Source organism: Aphidius gifuensis, linkage group LG6 (genome assembly GCF_014905175.1).
Source record: "Aphidius gifuensis isolate YNYX2018 linkage group LG6, ASM1490517v1, whole genome shotgun sequence".
Lineage (NCBI taxonomy): Eukaryota > Metazoa > Arthropoda > Insecta > Hymenoptera > Braconidae > Aphidius > Aphidius gifuensis.
Genome location: NC_057793.1, coordinates 5,084,174 through 5,098,353, shown reverse-complemented (window position 1 = coordinate 5,098,353; position 14,180 = coordinate 5,084,174). Strand labels below are relative to the sequence as shown.

The 14,180-nt window shown below is 25.8% G+C and overlaps 1 protein-coding gene across 1 annotated transcript in view; it reads right to left on the bottom strand.

The window, feature by feature from the left end:
• Positions 1 to 13,686, bottom strand: part of LOC122858998 — a 48,231-nt gene extending 34,545 nt beyond the window's left edge. The window contains exon 1 of the mRNA XM_044162309.1: positions 12,819 to 13,686. Within this exon, the coding sequence (XP_044018244.1) occupies positions 12,819 to 12,870 (52 nt within the window). The 5' untranslated portion in view covers positions 12,871 to 13,686. The remainder of the gene's footprint in view (positions 1 to 12,818) is intronic.
• Between the last annotated feature and the right edge of the window lie 494 nt (positions 13,687 to 14,180).

Sequence of the window (14,180 nt, the reverse complement as noted above, 5' to 3'; positions counted from 1 at the left end):
AAAAACGACAATTCGAAAAATTTTTAAGCTCAATTTGCATCAAGATCCGATGATTATTGAGAAAGTTGTACTTAAGCAATATTTGAATTTTTAAAAAAAATTTAAAAAAATAAAAAATTTTTCTTTCAAATTTATTTCTTAACACATAAAAAACACAAAAATCGTACAAAATTTTAAGCCCAATTGACTCGAGATCCGATGATAATTGAAAAAGTTGTGCTAGTTAAATATTAGAATTTATAAAAAAAATTTAAAAAATAAAAAAAAAATTTTTTTTCAAATTTATTTCTTGATACATAAAAACACATCATACATTTTTACAAATATTTTAAACTTTAAATATTTTTATTGAAATATGATGATTATTAAAAAAGTTGTGCTAAGCTTAATATATCAATTTTTTAAAAATAAAAAAATGTAAAATAAAAAATTTTCTTTCAAATTTATTTCTTCGAACAGAAAAACATATAATTCGCACAAAATTTGAATAATGATCGGATCAATTGATTATTAAAAATTGTACTATAGCAATATAATTTTTTTAAAAATAAAAAAATTTGAAAATAAAAAAAAAATTTTCTTTCAAATTTATTTCTTCACACATCAAAAACACATAATTCGCACAAAATTTTAAGCCCAATTGCATCAAGATCCAATGATTATTGAGAAAGTTGTGCTAGCTTAATATTTGAATTTTTTAAAAAAATGTAGAAAATATGTAAAAAATAAAAAAAAAATTTTCTTTCAAATTTATTTCTTCACACATAAAAAACACATAATTCGCACAAAATTTGAAGCCCAATTGCATCGAGATCCGATGATTATTAAAAAAGTTGTGCTAGCTAAATATGTCAATTTTTTAAAAAAATATAAAAAATATCAAAAATAATTTTGTTTACTCGCTTTTTTTTGTTGTTTTTTCGTTGCTAACGAAATAAATAAAAAAATAATAGAAAAAGGCAAACAGAAAGAAATTTGTATGAGAGTAAGTGAGAAAAAAACAATGACCAATTAAATGTCCGGAAGACCGATGATGTTTGTCCTTTTTATATTAGGAGAATTAAAAATTTAATTATAAATTTTTTAAAAATATAATAACATAAATAATGAAAAGAAAAAATAATTAAATTAATATTTAATCAATTATCGTGCAAATATTGATAAAAAAAATTAATTAAAATTGATAAAGTAACATGTATTCAATTTTCTGGTACTTGATAATTGTTGAATAATTTTATTAATGATTCTCGTAATTTAATAATTATATTTGTTGGCAATAATTTCACATGCGATTGGTAGAAACACATTTGACACTTAAATCCTCGAAAATCCAATTAACTAATTATCAACACACTTAGCAAGTAATGCCTCTCAGCATCAATTGTTACATATAACATACCCAATTGCATTGTTGAAGATTTCAATTTGTAAATTATTTGGAAATTCAACATGTGCATATGCATTGTGAATAATAGTAATTTCTCAAAACCGAATATGTCGTATACTCAATGTAATGCAAGACATACATGTCGTTAAAGGTTGGATGAACATATACTAACCCAAACGAATATGCAGACCACGTAATAACCATGATAATTGAAGCGTCTATGTTATTTCATCTGGCATGTATAACTGCTTTGCATTTTTTATTATTCTAAGCAAATAAGATGTGCATTCGACTATTCGATATAAGTGAATATAAAAAAATTAATTAAAAATTTAAAAGAAAAAATTAATGAGGATGCATATGTAGGCCAAAAAAATAAAATGACTCTAATGACACATCGATTTTATATGTGCATACTTATTTCAATATTTAAAACATATTATTTCTTTTTTTTTTTCAAATTACTAAGTCATTACGTTATACAATATATACCTTGGTTTTTTCATTTTATTTTTCCATTGAATCTATATTTTCTTCGTATAAAAAGATGGAAAATTTAACAGCATTGATCCCGGATAAGGTATATTGTTTGTGGAAATATTTTTTTTCTTTTAGTATTGATGTTGTAGTAATGAGTTACACTGTGACAGTGTAAGTGCATATTAGATAGCTATATATAGTATAATACTTGATGCAACGCACGTTTACTTATACTACCAACAAAACTGATCAAACTTTTTGAATAAAAACTAAACATGAACTGAGAAAAGTAAATGCTTGTTGGTTTTTATCACAGAGAGAAACATTAACGAGTATCTCCATAGCAACCAAACATCTGACAATTTTCTATTCAGTTGAATTGAACAGTCAAGAATCAGGTCAACATATACAAAATTATATCTTTTTCATTATCTTATAATGGAATAAATTATTCTTCATAATTATTATGAATCATGATTAATTTATTCATGACAAATTTATATATAAATACATATAGATTCTTGTACATAATTATACTGTTAAAAAAAATATATTTATAAAAAATAAAATAAAAATAAATATATATAATTATATATACTGATAGAGAACAATAAATTCAATTTATTGGGTAAATTTTTCATGTCCCAATGGTGTAAGTCACGCGTACAATTCCAATTAATTTTATTCCCAAGTGTTTTGAGTTGTCAAATATAGACTGAAGGGCCAAGATCATCATCAAGTGCATTGAGTACTCTGTGTGAAAGCTCTTATTCCCCTTTATGAATATATATATACACAGTTGTATTCCAGTGAAGACAAATGAGGTAACAGGAAAAAATTCAACTCCTCCTTCGCATCATGTCGTAAAGCAACGTGTCCAAGTGTCATAGACTATTTTTAGGGTGGCATAAAATGTATACGTGCCTAATACATATATACATCTTAATGTTGACGAGAACGTGAATTGATTTGTGGTCGAGCATATGTGCGACATGATGGAGGAAAAAAAATATATATATGTATATTGTAAAAATAAAAATAAGAAAAAAAATAAACTGGTTATAAAGTGAAACGTCTGTTTTTAACATTAAGCACGTGGCAATTTTTTGATATATCAATTTCAAGTTATCCGTCATCAAAATTCACTGGTGATTAAAAAAAGGATCAACAAACGAGTGAGATAAATATATATCTATATGTGTTTTGGGCTTTTCAAAAGCCAGAAGAAAATCTTCACGTAAATCCCTGCGACTCTAGCGAGAATTAGTACGACTTAAATCCTGGAAAAATAAAGAAAAAAAAAATTCGTAAACCCTTTTGCCACATCTGTATCCAGCTGCCAAGTCTATTCTTAAATTTATTTTAAGCTTTCATTGACGAGATTTAGCATTTGCAAGTTATTTTATCTTTAAATTTTTAACTTGATGAGAATACATATGTTTATTTATTTAAATATATATTTCAAAATTCTTATGGCTAAAACATTTGATAAAAATATAATCAAAAAATATGTTGATGTCTTTGTTTGAATGAACACAGTGATTTTTACATTTTTTAAAATTTTTTTCTTATTCTATTTTTTTAAATGAACAGAAATACGCTAAAGCCCAGATGACAGAATGTGTACACAGGCGCTTTAACGTGTCGGGTTTATCTACAGTAGAAAAAAAAAGAAAAAAAGAAAAAAAACAATGAAAAAGAGAGATGCCACCCTTGTGACTGTTACACATAGCTCACATCCCAATGGCAATTACAAGCGAACCGTTCATGTAAACTGTCTGTTTTTCTCATTCCAACAAAACCATCTCGACCAGTTCCATATGTGTGTCTATACGTCAGTTGAGATATATATCAATATTTCGAGAGTCGTCATGACTCTCACTCTTTCACTCTATTTTTTGTATGTTTATCCGGAAGAGTCCTAAGTAGCTCTTACAAAATCAGAGAAAGAAAAAAATTGAAATAAAAAACAAAGGCGTTTTTTGGGCTAGACGAGATACACAGTCAAATAATTCTTCAACATCTGGATGATTAAAAAAATCACTGTTGATAAAATTCTGTTAATCAGAGAGTCAATTTTTTTTATTTCATATAATTTTTTAACTTTTTTTTTATTCTGGTAATGCTGCTTCTGTAGTAGAAAATATCATGGACTTGAAGCGCTTGTGAAAGTTGAAGAGGGTAAGGTTGCGGAATGGAAAAAATTTGTGTGAAGATTACGGAACAATAAGATAAAAAATATTCCAGCTCAGTGTATATAGAGATGCTTACCAATTTTTTTACATTATCAATGCTTACTTTATCTTCTTTATTAATACTATTATTGTTATGTTATTCAAGTTAATTTTTTTTTCCTTTTTTTATATAATATTTTGTGAATGTCTCTGAATGACATCCCCTTGGTTTTTCTGAGTATGAAAAGCGGTAATTTAACAAACTCTTGACTACATTTCTTCCGCTTTTGCTCTGATTCATGACATAACCAAGTCAGAAATATTTCCCTTGGTTTTTTTTTTCATGAATAGTATAGTTAACTCGTATATCCGCAACCACATTTTTGTCCGCGTTCATTTCCTTCCCATTGATGCAGAGTATTTTTTTCTATCTGCGTTTATCTATTTATTTTTCATATCTTTTATTTTCTCGTTTTTTTTTTGCGCAATTTTTATTTTTTTTTTCATAAAAAAATAAAGTTTGTATATGGAAAAAAAAAAAAAATAACTTTTTCAACTCGTCGAATGGATGAAGAGAAAAATATAAACATATCTTTCTCTTTGTGTATATATTGAAAAGAAGATGGATAAAAAGAGGTAATAAAAAAATTATCATCGTGACAAACCAAAAGTTTTAAAAACTTCGCATCGACGACAGTAAGTAGGAAGAGGATGAGGTAAATAAGACGAGTTTAAAAGAGGGCACGATGGTTTTAAAATAAAAAAAAAAATATAGAAAAATTATTATTCGAGATGGAAAAAAAATAAGGGCAACAAAAAGTTTTGTTTTTCTCGAACTGTAGCTTTGAAATAGTATAGAAAAAAAAACCTATTAAAAAAATATAGTTAACATTAAATTGCATTGAACAACTTACTATAACTCATTTAATTTTTTTATTTTTATTTTTTTAAATTTATTTATTTTTTAATTTTTCATTAAACGAAGTTGTTTCTGGGTTCTCAAGGTGTTGTAGATGACAGAAAGAAAATAAAATATAAAAAAAAAATATTATAAAAATAAAACGTTTGCTGTGTACAATGTGAAATGTATGGTGAATGAAATTTGAGCATATGAAATGTGGTTTCTAGTAGTAATCAACTAATGTAATTGAAAAAAAAAAAGCAAAAAAAAAAAATAATAATATATTTTCTACGACCTTAATCAAATTAAAACTCTAATTTTATTAATCTTTATAAATTAAATATCATTTTTAATTAAAAAACCTGTCAATCAATTTCATAAATAGTGGGAAAAAAATTTAAAACGAAACAAAAAATATTTTTAAATGATTATTCCCGAGGTGATTTAGTTTTTAATTTAATTTATTTTACGGTTTAAAAGGAAAAGTATACAAACGAATTAAAAAAAATGACATGTTGTCATAATATGAGTATTAATTAATGAAAATTAATTATTTTGAAAATTAAACAAAACTAAATATACATGGTGTATAGATGAATATTTAATACCTTGATGCAATGATAATAATAGTGTCTAAACTGAAGCATGGAATTAATGCGAGACTAGGTTTAATATATATATCAATAAAAAATAGCAAGAGAGAAAAAATATGGGTTCATGTCGATGTCACGCGTTCAAGTGTTGACATCGAGGTTAAATATTGAGTTCGATCGATTAATAGTAGTAACCTTTTGTTGCTGATGCTTCAGATTGTATAATATCTTAGTCAGCAAGTATCAGCCTGAATTATTAAAAATTATATTTTAATGAAAAAATGCAGCCTCAATGATCCCAAGATTAAAAAAATAAAAATGATAAAAACAACTATATATATTGATCGATCCTCAATTTAAATTAAATAAATATTTTAATGTTGATATTTATTTTTTTTATTCTTTATCGTCACCATAATCTTTTTTTTTCTTCATGCTAGTTTAAAAGTAAATAATGTTGACAGTTATTTTTATTTTTCAATTTAATACAATTTTGAATAATGTTAATATATATACTTTGATTTATTGAATTCAATTTCCGGTTTATAGGATATATTTTACAGAAATTGTGAGAGAAGAAACGATTATGTTCATGGTTATGTTCTATTTGATGAGTGGTCGGTAAGCTTTTCCAAACTGCTATATAATACCAAACGAAAAATTTTATACAACCGTTCTCAATAGAAATAAACTGTCTCGAGTTATTTATAAATTTAAAATGAAAAAAAAAATAAAAACAAAAGTATAGTATTTATTTAAAAGTTCAATATCATAAAAAAATCTTGATGGTGTTAAAGGAGCTCAACGGTTTAGTGTTTTTTTTCATTTTATTTTATTTTTTTTTTTATATTTTCATGGGTAAAGGGGTTAAGAGAAAAAAAAGACGAGGGTAAACTGGTTGGGGAAACAAGACTGATAATCATATCGGGTGTCACTTATCTATGATCCTTGGGATTTCCAATATAGAGCAGATATATAGAAAAAAAAAAATAAACGTATATATAGAAAATATAGTAAATGATAAAAATAAAGTACAGGCAGATGATAGATGTGACGAATAAAACAGGCAGTAAAGTTAAAAGGGTTCAGATAGAATTACTGATGCCTCTGCCCAATTTCTCGCTCCATGGTTGGTTGATTCATTTTTGCATAATTCAACTTAATAAGAGCTAATGAATGATACACCTCAACCACTTTTCACGCTAGGAAGCACCTTCGTATGCAACATGTATCATCATATAATATCAGATAATTAATTTAATACAACACTTATTCAAGTAGACTGTCTACATTCATTAGTTTTTTAATTTTTACTTTGTATGTTTTTTATTATTTTAATCTATACAATTATATTAATTTATATTTTTTGATTCACTTTCAATAATAGCTACAGTGTATTTTTAATTATTTTAAACACACTTAATATTCAATTGCATGGTGCAGTAAATATTCTTATGTTTACACAATTAAATTACTTGGATTTTAATTTTTATATATTTTACTTTTGTTTTAGTTTTAATAATACATTTTTAAAGGTTTTATGTTGTTACAATTATTTAAAGCAAATAGAAAGAATAAATAAATATGAAAAACTAGAGCTGCAGGGAATATTTATACAATGTAGCTTTTATTTTTTTTTATTTTATTTTTTGACTACTGAGTGAATTGAAAATATTTTTAAACTTAAATAAATTATAATACTAAATATAAAATATTTAAAAATAGGAATAATAGTTATAATTAATTTAGCAGTTCTATTTTAATTATTTTAACTGGAAAAATCAATTATAATAATTATTGAAATCAATTAATAAAATTATTATAAAAATATACTAATTATATTCAATTTTTTATTCACAATTTTATAAAAATAATTAAGTATAAAAAAAAAATTATATAGCGGAAGAAAAAGAAATTGAAAATAAAGAAAAAATAAATTTAAAAAATAAAATATTAAAAATTTACCACAAAATGAATAGAAAGCCATTTTCATTTCCTATTTAAATTGATGAAAAATTAATTTTCAACAGAGTGAACAGATTAATATTGAAGTGCACAGCTAAACTAATTTTTGTGGGGTTGAAGTTTCGTTGCTAAAACTACCTAGTTATACTTAAATACATATATTTATATACAGTAATAGTAGACAGATGTGTACATTAAATATATTGATGATTATCTACGTTATACTGGTTACTTGATGCTCATCAGGATCACATTAATAATCTCATTCCCCCTGAATGTTGATATCAAATATAACAAGGTACACATAATACAAGTCGGCTTATCGATATGTTCGACTAGCAGTAACTGAGCAGCAAATTGCACTTTACAAATATATATTTATATCATCATAATACAGGTGCTTTGATGTTGACTATTTCAGTGATGATACATGTTCAGGCACAAACATATCCTGACTCACACTCGGAATTAATTAAAATGAATTAAATTTTTTATATAATGATGTACTGTAAAAAAGTTTGTTCAATATAATCACCATCATGATTAAAAAAAAATAACTCAAAGTATTTATAGAATATCGAATATCATTTAGCCCCATTATTCTGGGTTATTAATTAGTACATGGATAAAATTCAAAAACTATATATATGCTTGAATGAAGTTGAGTTAAATTTGCCTCAATAAATTATGTCAATGAAATTTTCTACATACCAATTTTATGTAATATAAAATAAAATTATTTCAAAAATATTCATTTAGCTATATATTTCATTGACATTTGATACTATTTCAAACGTTTTTTAATTATCTATTTATTTGTTTATTGACAAATGAGATATTTCAAGTGGAAAAATATAATTTTTATGTTTCAGAAATGTAATTTTAAGGAGTTGAAAAAAAGGGAAAAAATCAATCAAACTAATGCTATACAAATATCAAAAACAGAGTGGAAACGGTTGCTGAGTGAAGCTGTGTTTATTATGATTGTGATTCAAACAGCTGGGCACTTGGTATGTATATTATTGAAGCCATCATTTAGTACTAAATAGTCATCTAAAATTATTGCTTTTTCCCACAACCCTTGGCCAGAATATTTATTTAAATCTTTATTCTTTTTTTTGCTTCTGCTCAAACAAAACGATAAGAAAATATTTGATATAAAGAGAAGAAAAAAAAAAACAATAATAAAAAATAGATATGAAGACTTTTTCTTTTGTCTTTTGAACATTTTACTGTCAGTCTTGTGGAAAAGAGGATGTGTCCTGAGTATATATCACTGGCGCAGTTGTATGACTGGTGTGCGACGTCAGCGCGTCGACTTCGTCATAGCGTGAAATTTTGAAAGAGCAGCATCAACCTGACTCACAATCTGTCAAGAGTTAAAATGCTACTTTTTTTTTTTTGCATATTTTTTCCTTCACTATTAAAACTTAGACACTCGGATGACTAAATCCTTGGCTTTATCCCTTTTTTTTTTTTTTTAATTCTGTTATTTACACATATTTTTTATTTTTCACTTTATTTTTGTATGGTCCATAATTCCAAGCGAAAAACAGCTTTCAAAATTCTTTATGTATATTTTTACGTATAAAATTGATGATCAAAAAATAAAAAAAATAAAAAAAAAAGTAAATAAAAAAGCTCGGGTATTTTAAAGAAGCTTTTGACAATACAAACTTTAAAAAATAAAAATACTCATTTTTATTTTTCCGTTTCATATTGTGTAAAAGAGAGTGCATCAGGGTCACAGTGTTAAATCCATATATATTATTTTTTTTTTTTTTCTGAAAGCTGTGAAAAATCGCGGGTTATACGACATTTGACATTTCGTGGGATGGAAAAACGTTTATGTCTTTTGTACTTTTCGTCTATTTTGTTCTTCATTCAAAACTCGGAAAATAAAAAAAAAACAAAAAAAAATAAAATAAAAAAATCAGTAAGACAGCAAAGATCAGCGTGTGTCTCAGACAATTGTGTTTCTTTGGTACCTTTTATCTTCAATTGGCCCAAACTCTGGCACGAGTTTTCTGTCTCAGTTCTATATATGACTAAGCAGAAAGATTTTTTTTTTTCTATATTTTTTATTCACTCTTTTATTTCTCGACATTCACACTTACTATCTATCTAACTTTTCTTTTTTTTTATATATTTTTCTATCTTTCTTTTACCCTCTCTATCTGTCTTGGTTTCCCACAGTCATATACTCAGTCCCGTGTGGCTCGCAGCAAGTCGAAAATTGACAAAAGTTCACTGTGTGTGACTTGAGCTTTTACTGCTTTTTTGCGACCAAGCATTTACGCTTTGCTAGAAAAATCTAAAAAAAAAATGTAGTCCATTCAAAGCCCTTATTTGCCCTCTAGTATTTTTTTTTATTTTTAAACTTTTTTTTTCTTATTTCTAACGCTTTATTTTACTTTTATTTCCTCCCTATCTTTTTCTCTTTGGCGTTTTATACTGGAAGCCCCAAAGAGGAAGCTTTACTGAGACTAAGGTTGTGTTTTACTTGAGAATCGTATTCAGTTCAGAGACCAACTATTTTATACATGTATTTTTTTCTTTTTTTATCTTTTTTTCATTGTATTATATATATTATGTATATGTGGATTTTTTTTTCACAAAGTAATTTATGATTCGTTAAAAAAACACAGCAGTTAAATGGAGCTTTTCAGCATTGCATCAAAGTATTTCTATTAAATTGGTTTGATTTTTTTCCCTTTTATTTTTGTGCATATATGTATATAGATAAAAGTGTGTGATGTGGTTTTTTATTTTTAGTTGCAAATCCTTTTGAATTGTATTTGCATATTTATGTATTTCATGTTAGTTAAAATATTGTATCTCCATCATATTGTTGATTATTGTCCCCTTGGGGTTTATGGTAATGTACGAGTCATATGATTACGATCAGACCAGCATATTGAAGGGGTAGATGAAGCAAGGGAGGTAGGGAGATTATGTATGTCTGTTGTACATTTTGACATTCCATGTCTGATGTTGGCATCCGTGGTGAAATCACCAGGGTAGAACTGTGGGTGGCGTGTCGCCATTTCCTTCACTAGACCATTTGCATCATGGTGAATTTTTTTTGTCTTATTTTTTTTTTTTAATTTTTATTATGGATAAATTACAATATGAGCCAGGTCTATTTTATCATTCTTTTGTTTCCCCTTTCTGCTCATTAGTTTGATTCAACGAGTCTTGTGTGTTAATTTTTTTTTTTATTTCTTTTTATTCTTTCCGCCAAAAAAGGGTGAAAGTACATACAAATGACTCACCACAATTCTTTTTTTTTTTCTTTTATAATTTTGAATTACCAGCTACTACTTGTATTTTGTAGTTAAATAATTTTGCTTGTTTAATTTAATTTTCGTATTTTTAAAATGTAAAATAAGCGAAATATTGATTCGTGTTAATTAAATTTTAATGGTTAATTATAATTTCTAATAATGGGTATTAAAAAAAAATACTTTTAATTAGAATAAAATTAATTAAATAATAATTATGATTATTTAAACATTTATCAAGTTGGTATTTTTTTTTTTTTAATTTAGCTGTCATGATATAATATGGAATTACATTTTCGATTACATATACGACAATGAGAAAATTGAGTTATTCGATAAATCGTAAAATCTAAAGTGGTTCAAAGAAAATATCTTTTATATTTGAGATGACTTCTTTAGTGTTTTCTCGTAAACCTGATGCTGGCTATAAATGGAAAGGGACTAGTGTATATAGACTATGATGAAGACGTGATCTCTCCATCATTTCAGCTTATACACATATATATTTGGTAGTATTATATATACGAAGTTGTGGACTATCATAATAAAGTCAATCTCATTAACAGTTTCGGTCTATATTACATCTACGAAGTCATCATTAGACTATTATCACTATCCAGAGAATTTTGCAAATACTGATAACAGTGTTATTTAATAATCTATCTATTTACAAACGAAAAAATTCAAGTGTATAAATTACATATGAATATTATTTATATATAATTATGCGTAGTTATGTTTTCATCATTATTATAATTTACCAGTTTATTAAACAATAATGCAAAATTCGATAAAGAAAAATAAAATGGACTTTTGATTTTGATTAAGTTCTTAATTTAAATTGGAAATAAATTTTTTTAGGCAACTATTTTTTATTTTCTGGGTATTTTTTTTTCTTTTAATTTATGAATGTCTGGTTTTAATGAACTTATTTGATTGAAATATATAAAAAAAAGATTTTACGCTGAGTTGAAAGATGAAATTAGATCACAAGCTTACATGATTTTGCTCATTAATTCTAGAATTGTTAATTAACTCTTTGTTGGTAACTGCTTTCGACATTTGGATTGACTTACTTGAACAAACCGTGACTTACTCCCCTACAATCGTTGTTCAATTTTATTTTATTTTTCTTTTATCAGGGTAAATTTTTTTAGTTTGGTTATATATATAAACCTCTATCAAGTGTTAAAAGTATCTTTCAGCAATAAAGTTTTTCATTCAAACGAGCAAAAAGTAGTTTAATAGTTAAAAAAACAAAAAATAACATTTTTATCAAATGTCGGAAACTGAAAGAGAAAAAAAAAAAATTAAGCAAAAAAGATAAAAAAAAAAAATCAAATTAAAACGAAAAAAAGCAAGCTTTCATTTGGTAAAAGTTTAATCAAGGCACCCAGTTATTTTAGCCAATGGCGATACGTATCAAGTTGAAAGAACGCCTTGACGATTTAAATTTCCGCGCAAAGAAAATACACTCAATTTGAGTGTATATATACAGACAAGTGCGTTTACATAAGGACCAAAGTGTGATGCAAACAAATAGCTGAGAATTATATTGGGTGGCGCATGCTATTGTAATAGAAAATCAACTAGACCAGACGACGCCACAGCCAATTGAAATATATCACAACTTTTTCACGCGCCAAAAAAAAATTCAACGAAAAAAATAATAATAAAATAAATAAAACTATATGAAATATAAAAGAAAAAAAAAAAAAAAGTATTCATAAGATTATCTGAAAAAATTTTCAAATATAAACTTTTCATATTTATCAGTCAAGCATGTATTTGAAACTTGACACAGGCGATTACCCACGATTCATGTGTTATTCACTGAGTGAACTTGTTAAATTGAAAACTCGACAATAATTTAGTATGTAAAAATTATAGCTTGCATTTAATAAATAAAAACATGTATTTTTTTTTCTTTCAAATTACATGTTTACACGTTTCATACAAAAAAAAAATTTAAACATCCTTTCATGAATCGTACTAATGAGACTTAAACACTCATTATAAATAAATTAAACTCACCTGCAATGATAGCAAAAAGCACTACTAGATTTATCCAATCTAAACGGCCCATTTTAACTTTAAATGTAAATATGAAATGTCATAAATCACGATGGTTTAAAAAAAATCATATAACTAATATTGTTATTAATGTACAAGTACATTAAACGTCATACACAATTTTCACAATTTAAAAAAAATAACAAAATAATACATTATTGTTATTTAATTTAAAAATAATTATTTGATCATTATTTAACTTATTTTATTAAAATCAGGACAAATAATTTGTTTGATATTTTATCCCCTAAATTTAGTTTCGATCACAGCAAGATTAACGTAAGCCCCAAGAGAATTGGTCCACAGGGTGTACTATTTCCCTTAAACTGTTTAAGTTTTTTTCACACCCCTTCACACCACTCTCTCACTTATCACTCTTTTCACACTTATTTTATTTTTTTTTTTTTATCAATTTTTATCATCCATGTGTTTTTGAGGGCGTCAACAATATCGAAATCTTAAAACACTCATTTTTCGTTTAGTTTTCTTTTTTGTTTTCTCAATCCATAAATTTTACCACACTTTTTTTTTTTAATTATAAATAAATTACAAACAAATAACCATTGAAATAATAATATATTTAAAATAAAAAAAAATTATTTTTTGATTTATTTTATTATGATAAAATTAAACTTTTAAAAGAACAAAATTAAATATTAATTTATTATTAATTATAATGACACCTGTTTAAATATTTATTTATTTATTTATTTTTATCTAATAATTTCATTGACTGATTAAAAATGTTTTTTTTTTTTTTTTGAAATTAAAATAATTTAGATGAGATAATTAAACGCATACAGCCGCGAGATTGGAACAAACGAGACTGAACGTCGCCGCGCAAAGCTAGTGTAATAGAAGTCTCATTTTACTGGTAGCACATGCGCGGGAACTATACGTATGACATATAAACGTAACCACTGGTGTTTCTTCGCGCACACTCGTCTGTCCAATCCACTAGTCCCATCACATCCCTACCCCAATATATATTTATTTATTTATTTATTTTTTATTATTATATTATTTTTTTCTCACTTTATTTTGTTGTTCTTTTTCATTCTTTCTCATTCCATTTCACTGTGTATGCAATTGGGTGGCCCTTACTTTTTGCTCCAGTCAGGCCATGTGCTCTCTTGGTGATTTTATGCAGTCAGTATAGCATTTCTACATTTTTACCCTCTGGATATACATATATTTATAACTTTTTTTTTTAGTTTACTTCTTGTGTATAGATATGTATACAAATGGTCAAGCAAAACGATGTGATCATGGTACTTTTATAGAAAGAATATCACGTACCAAGGATATGAACTATAATATTTT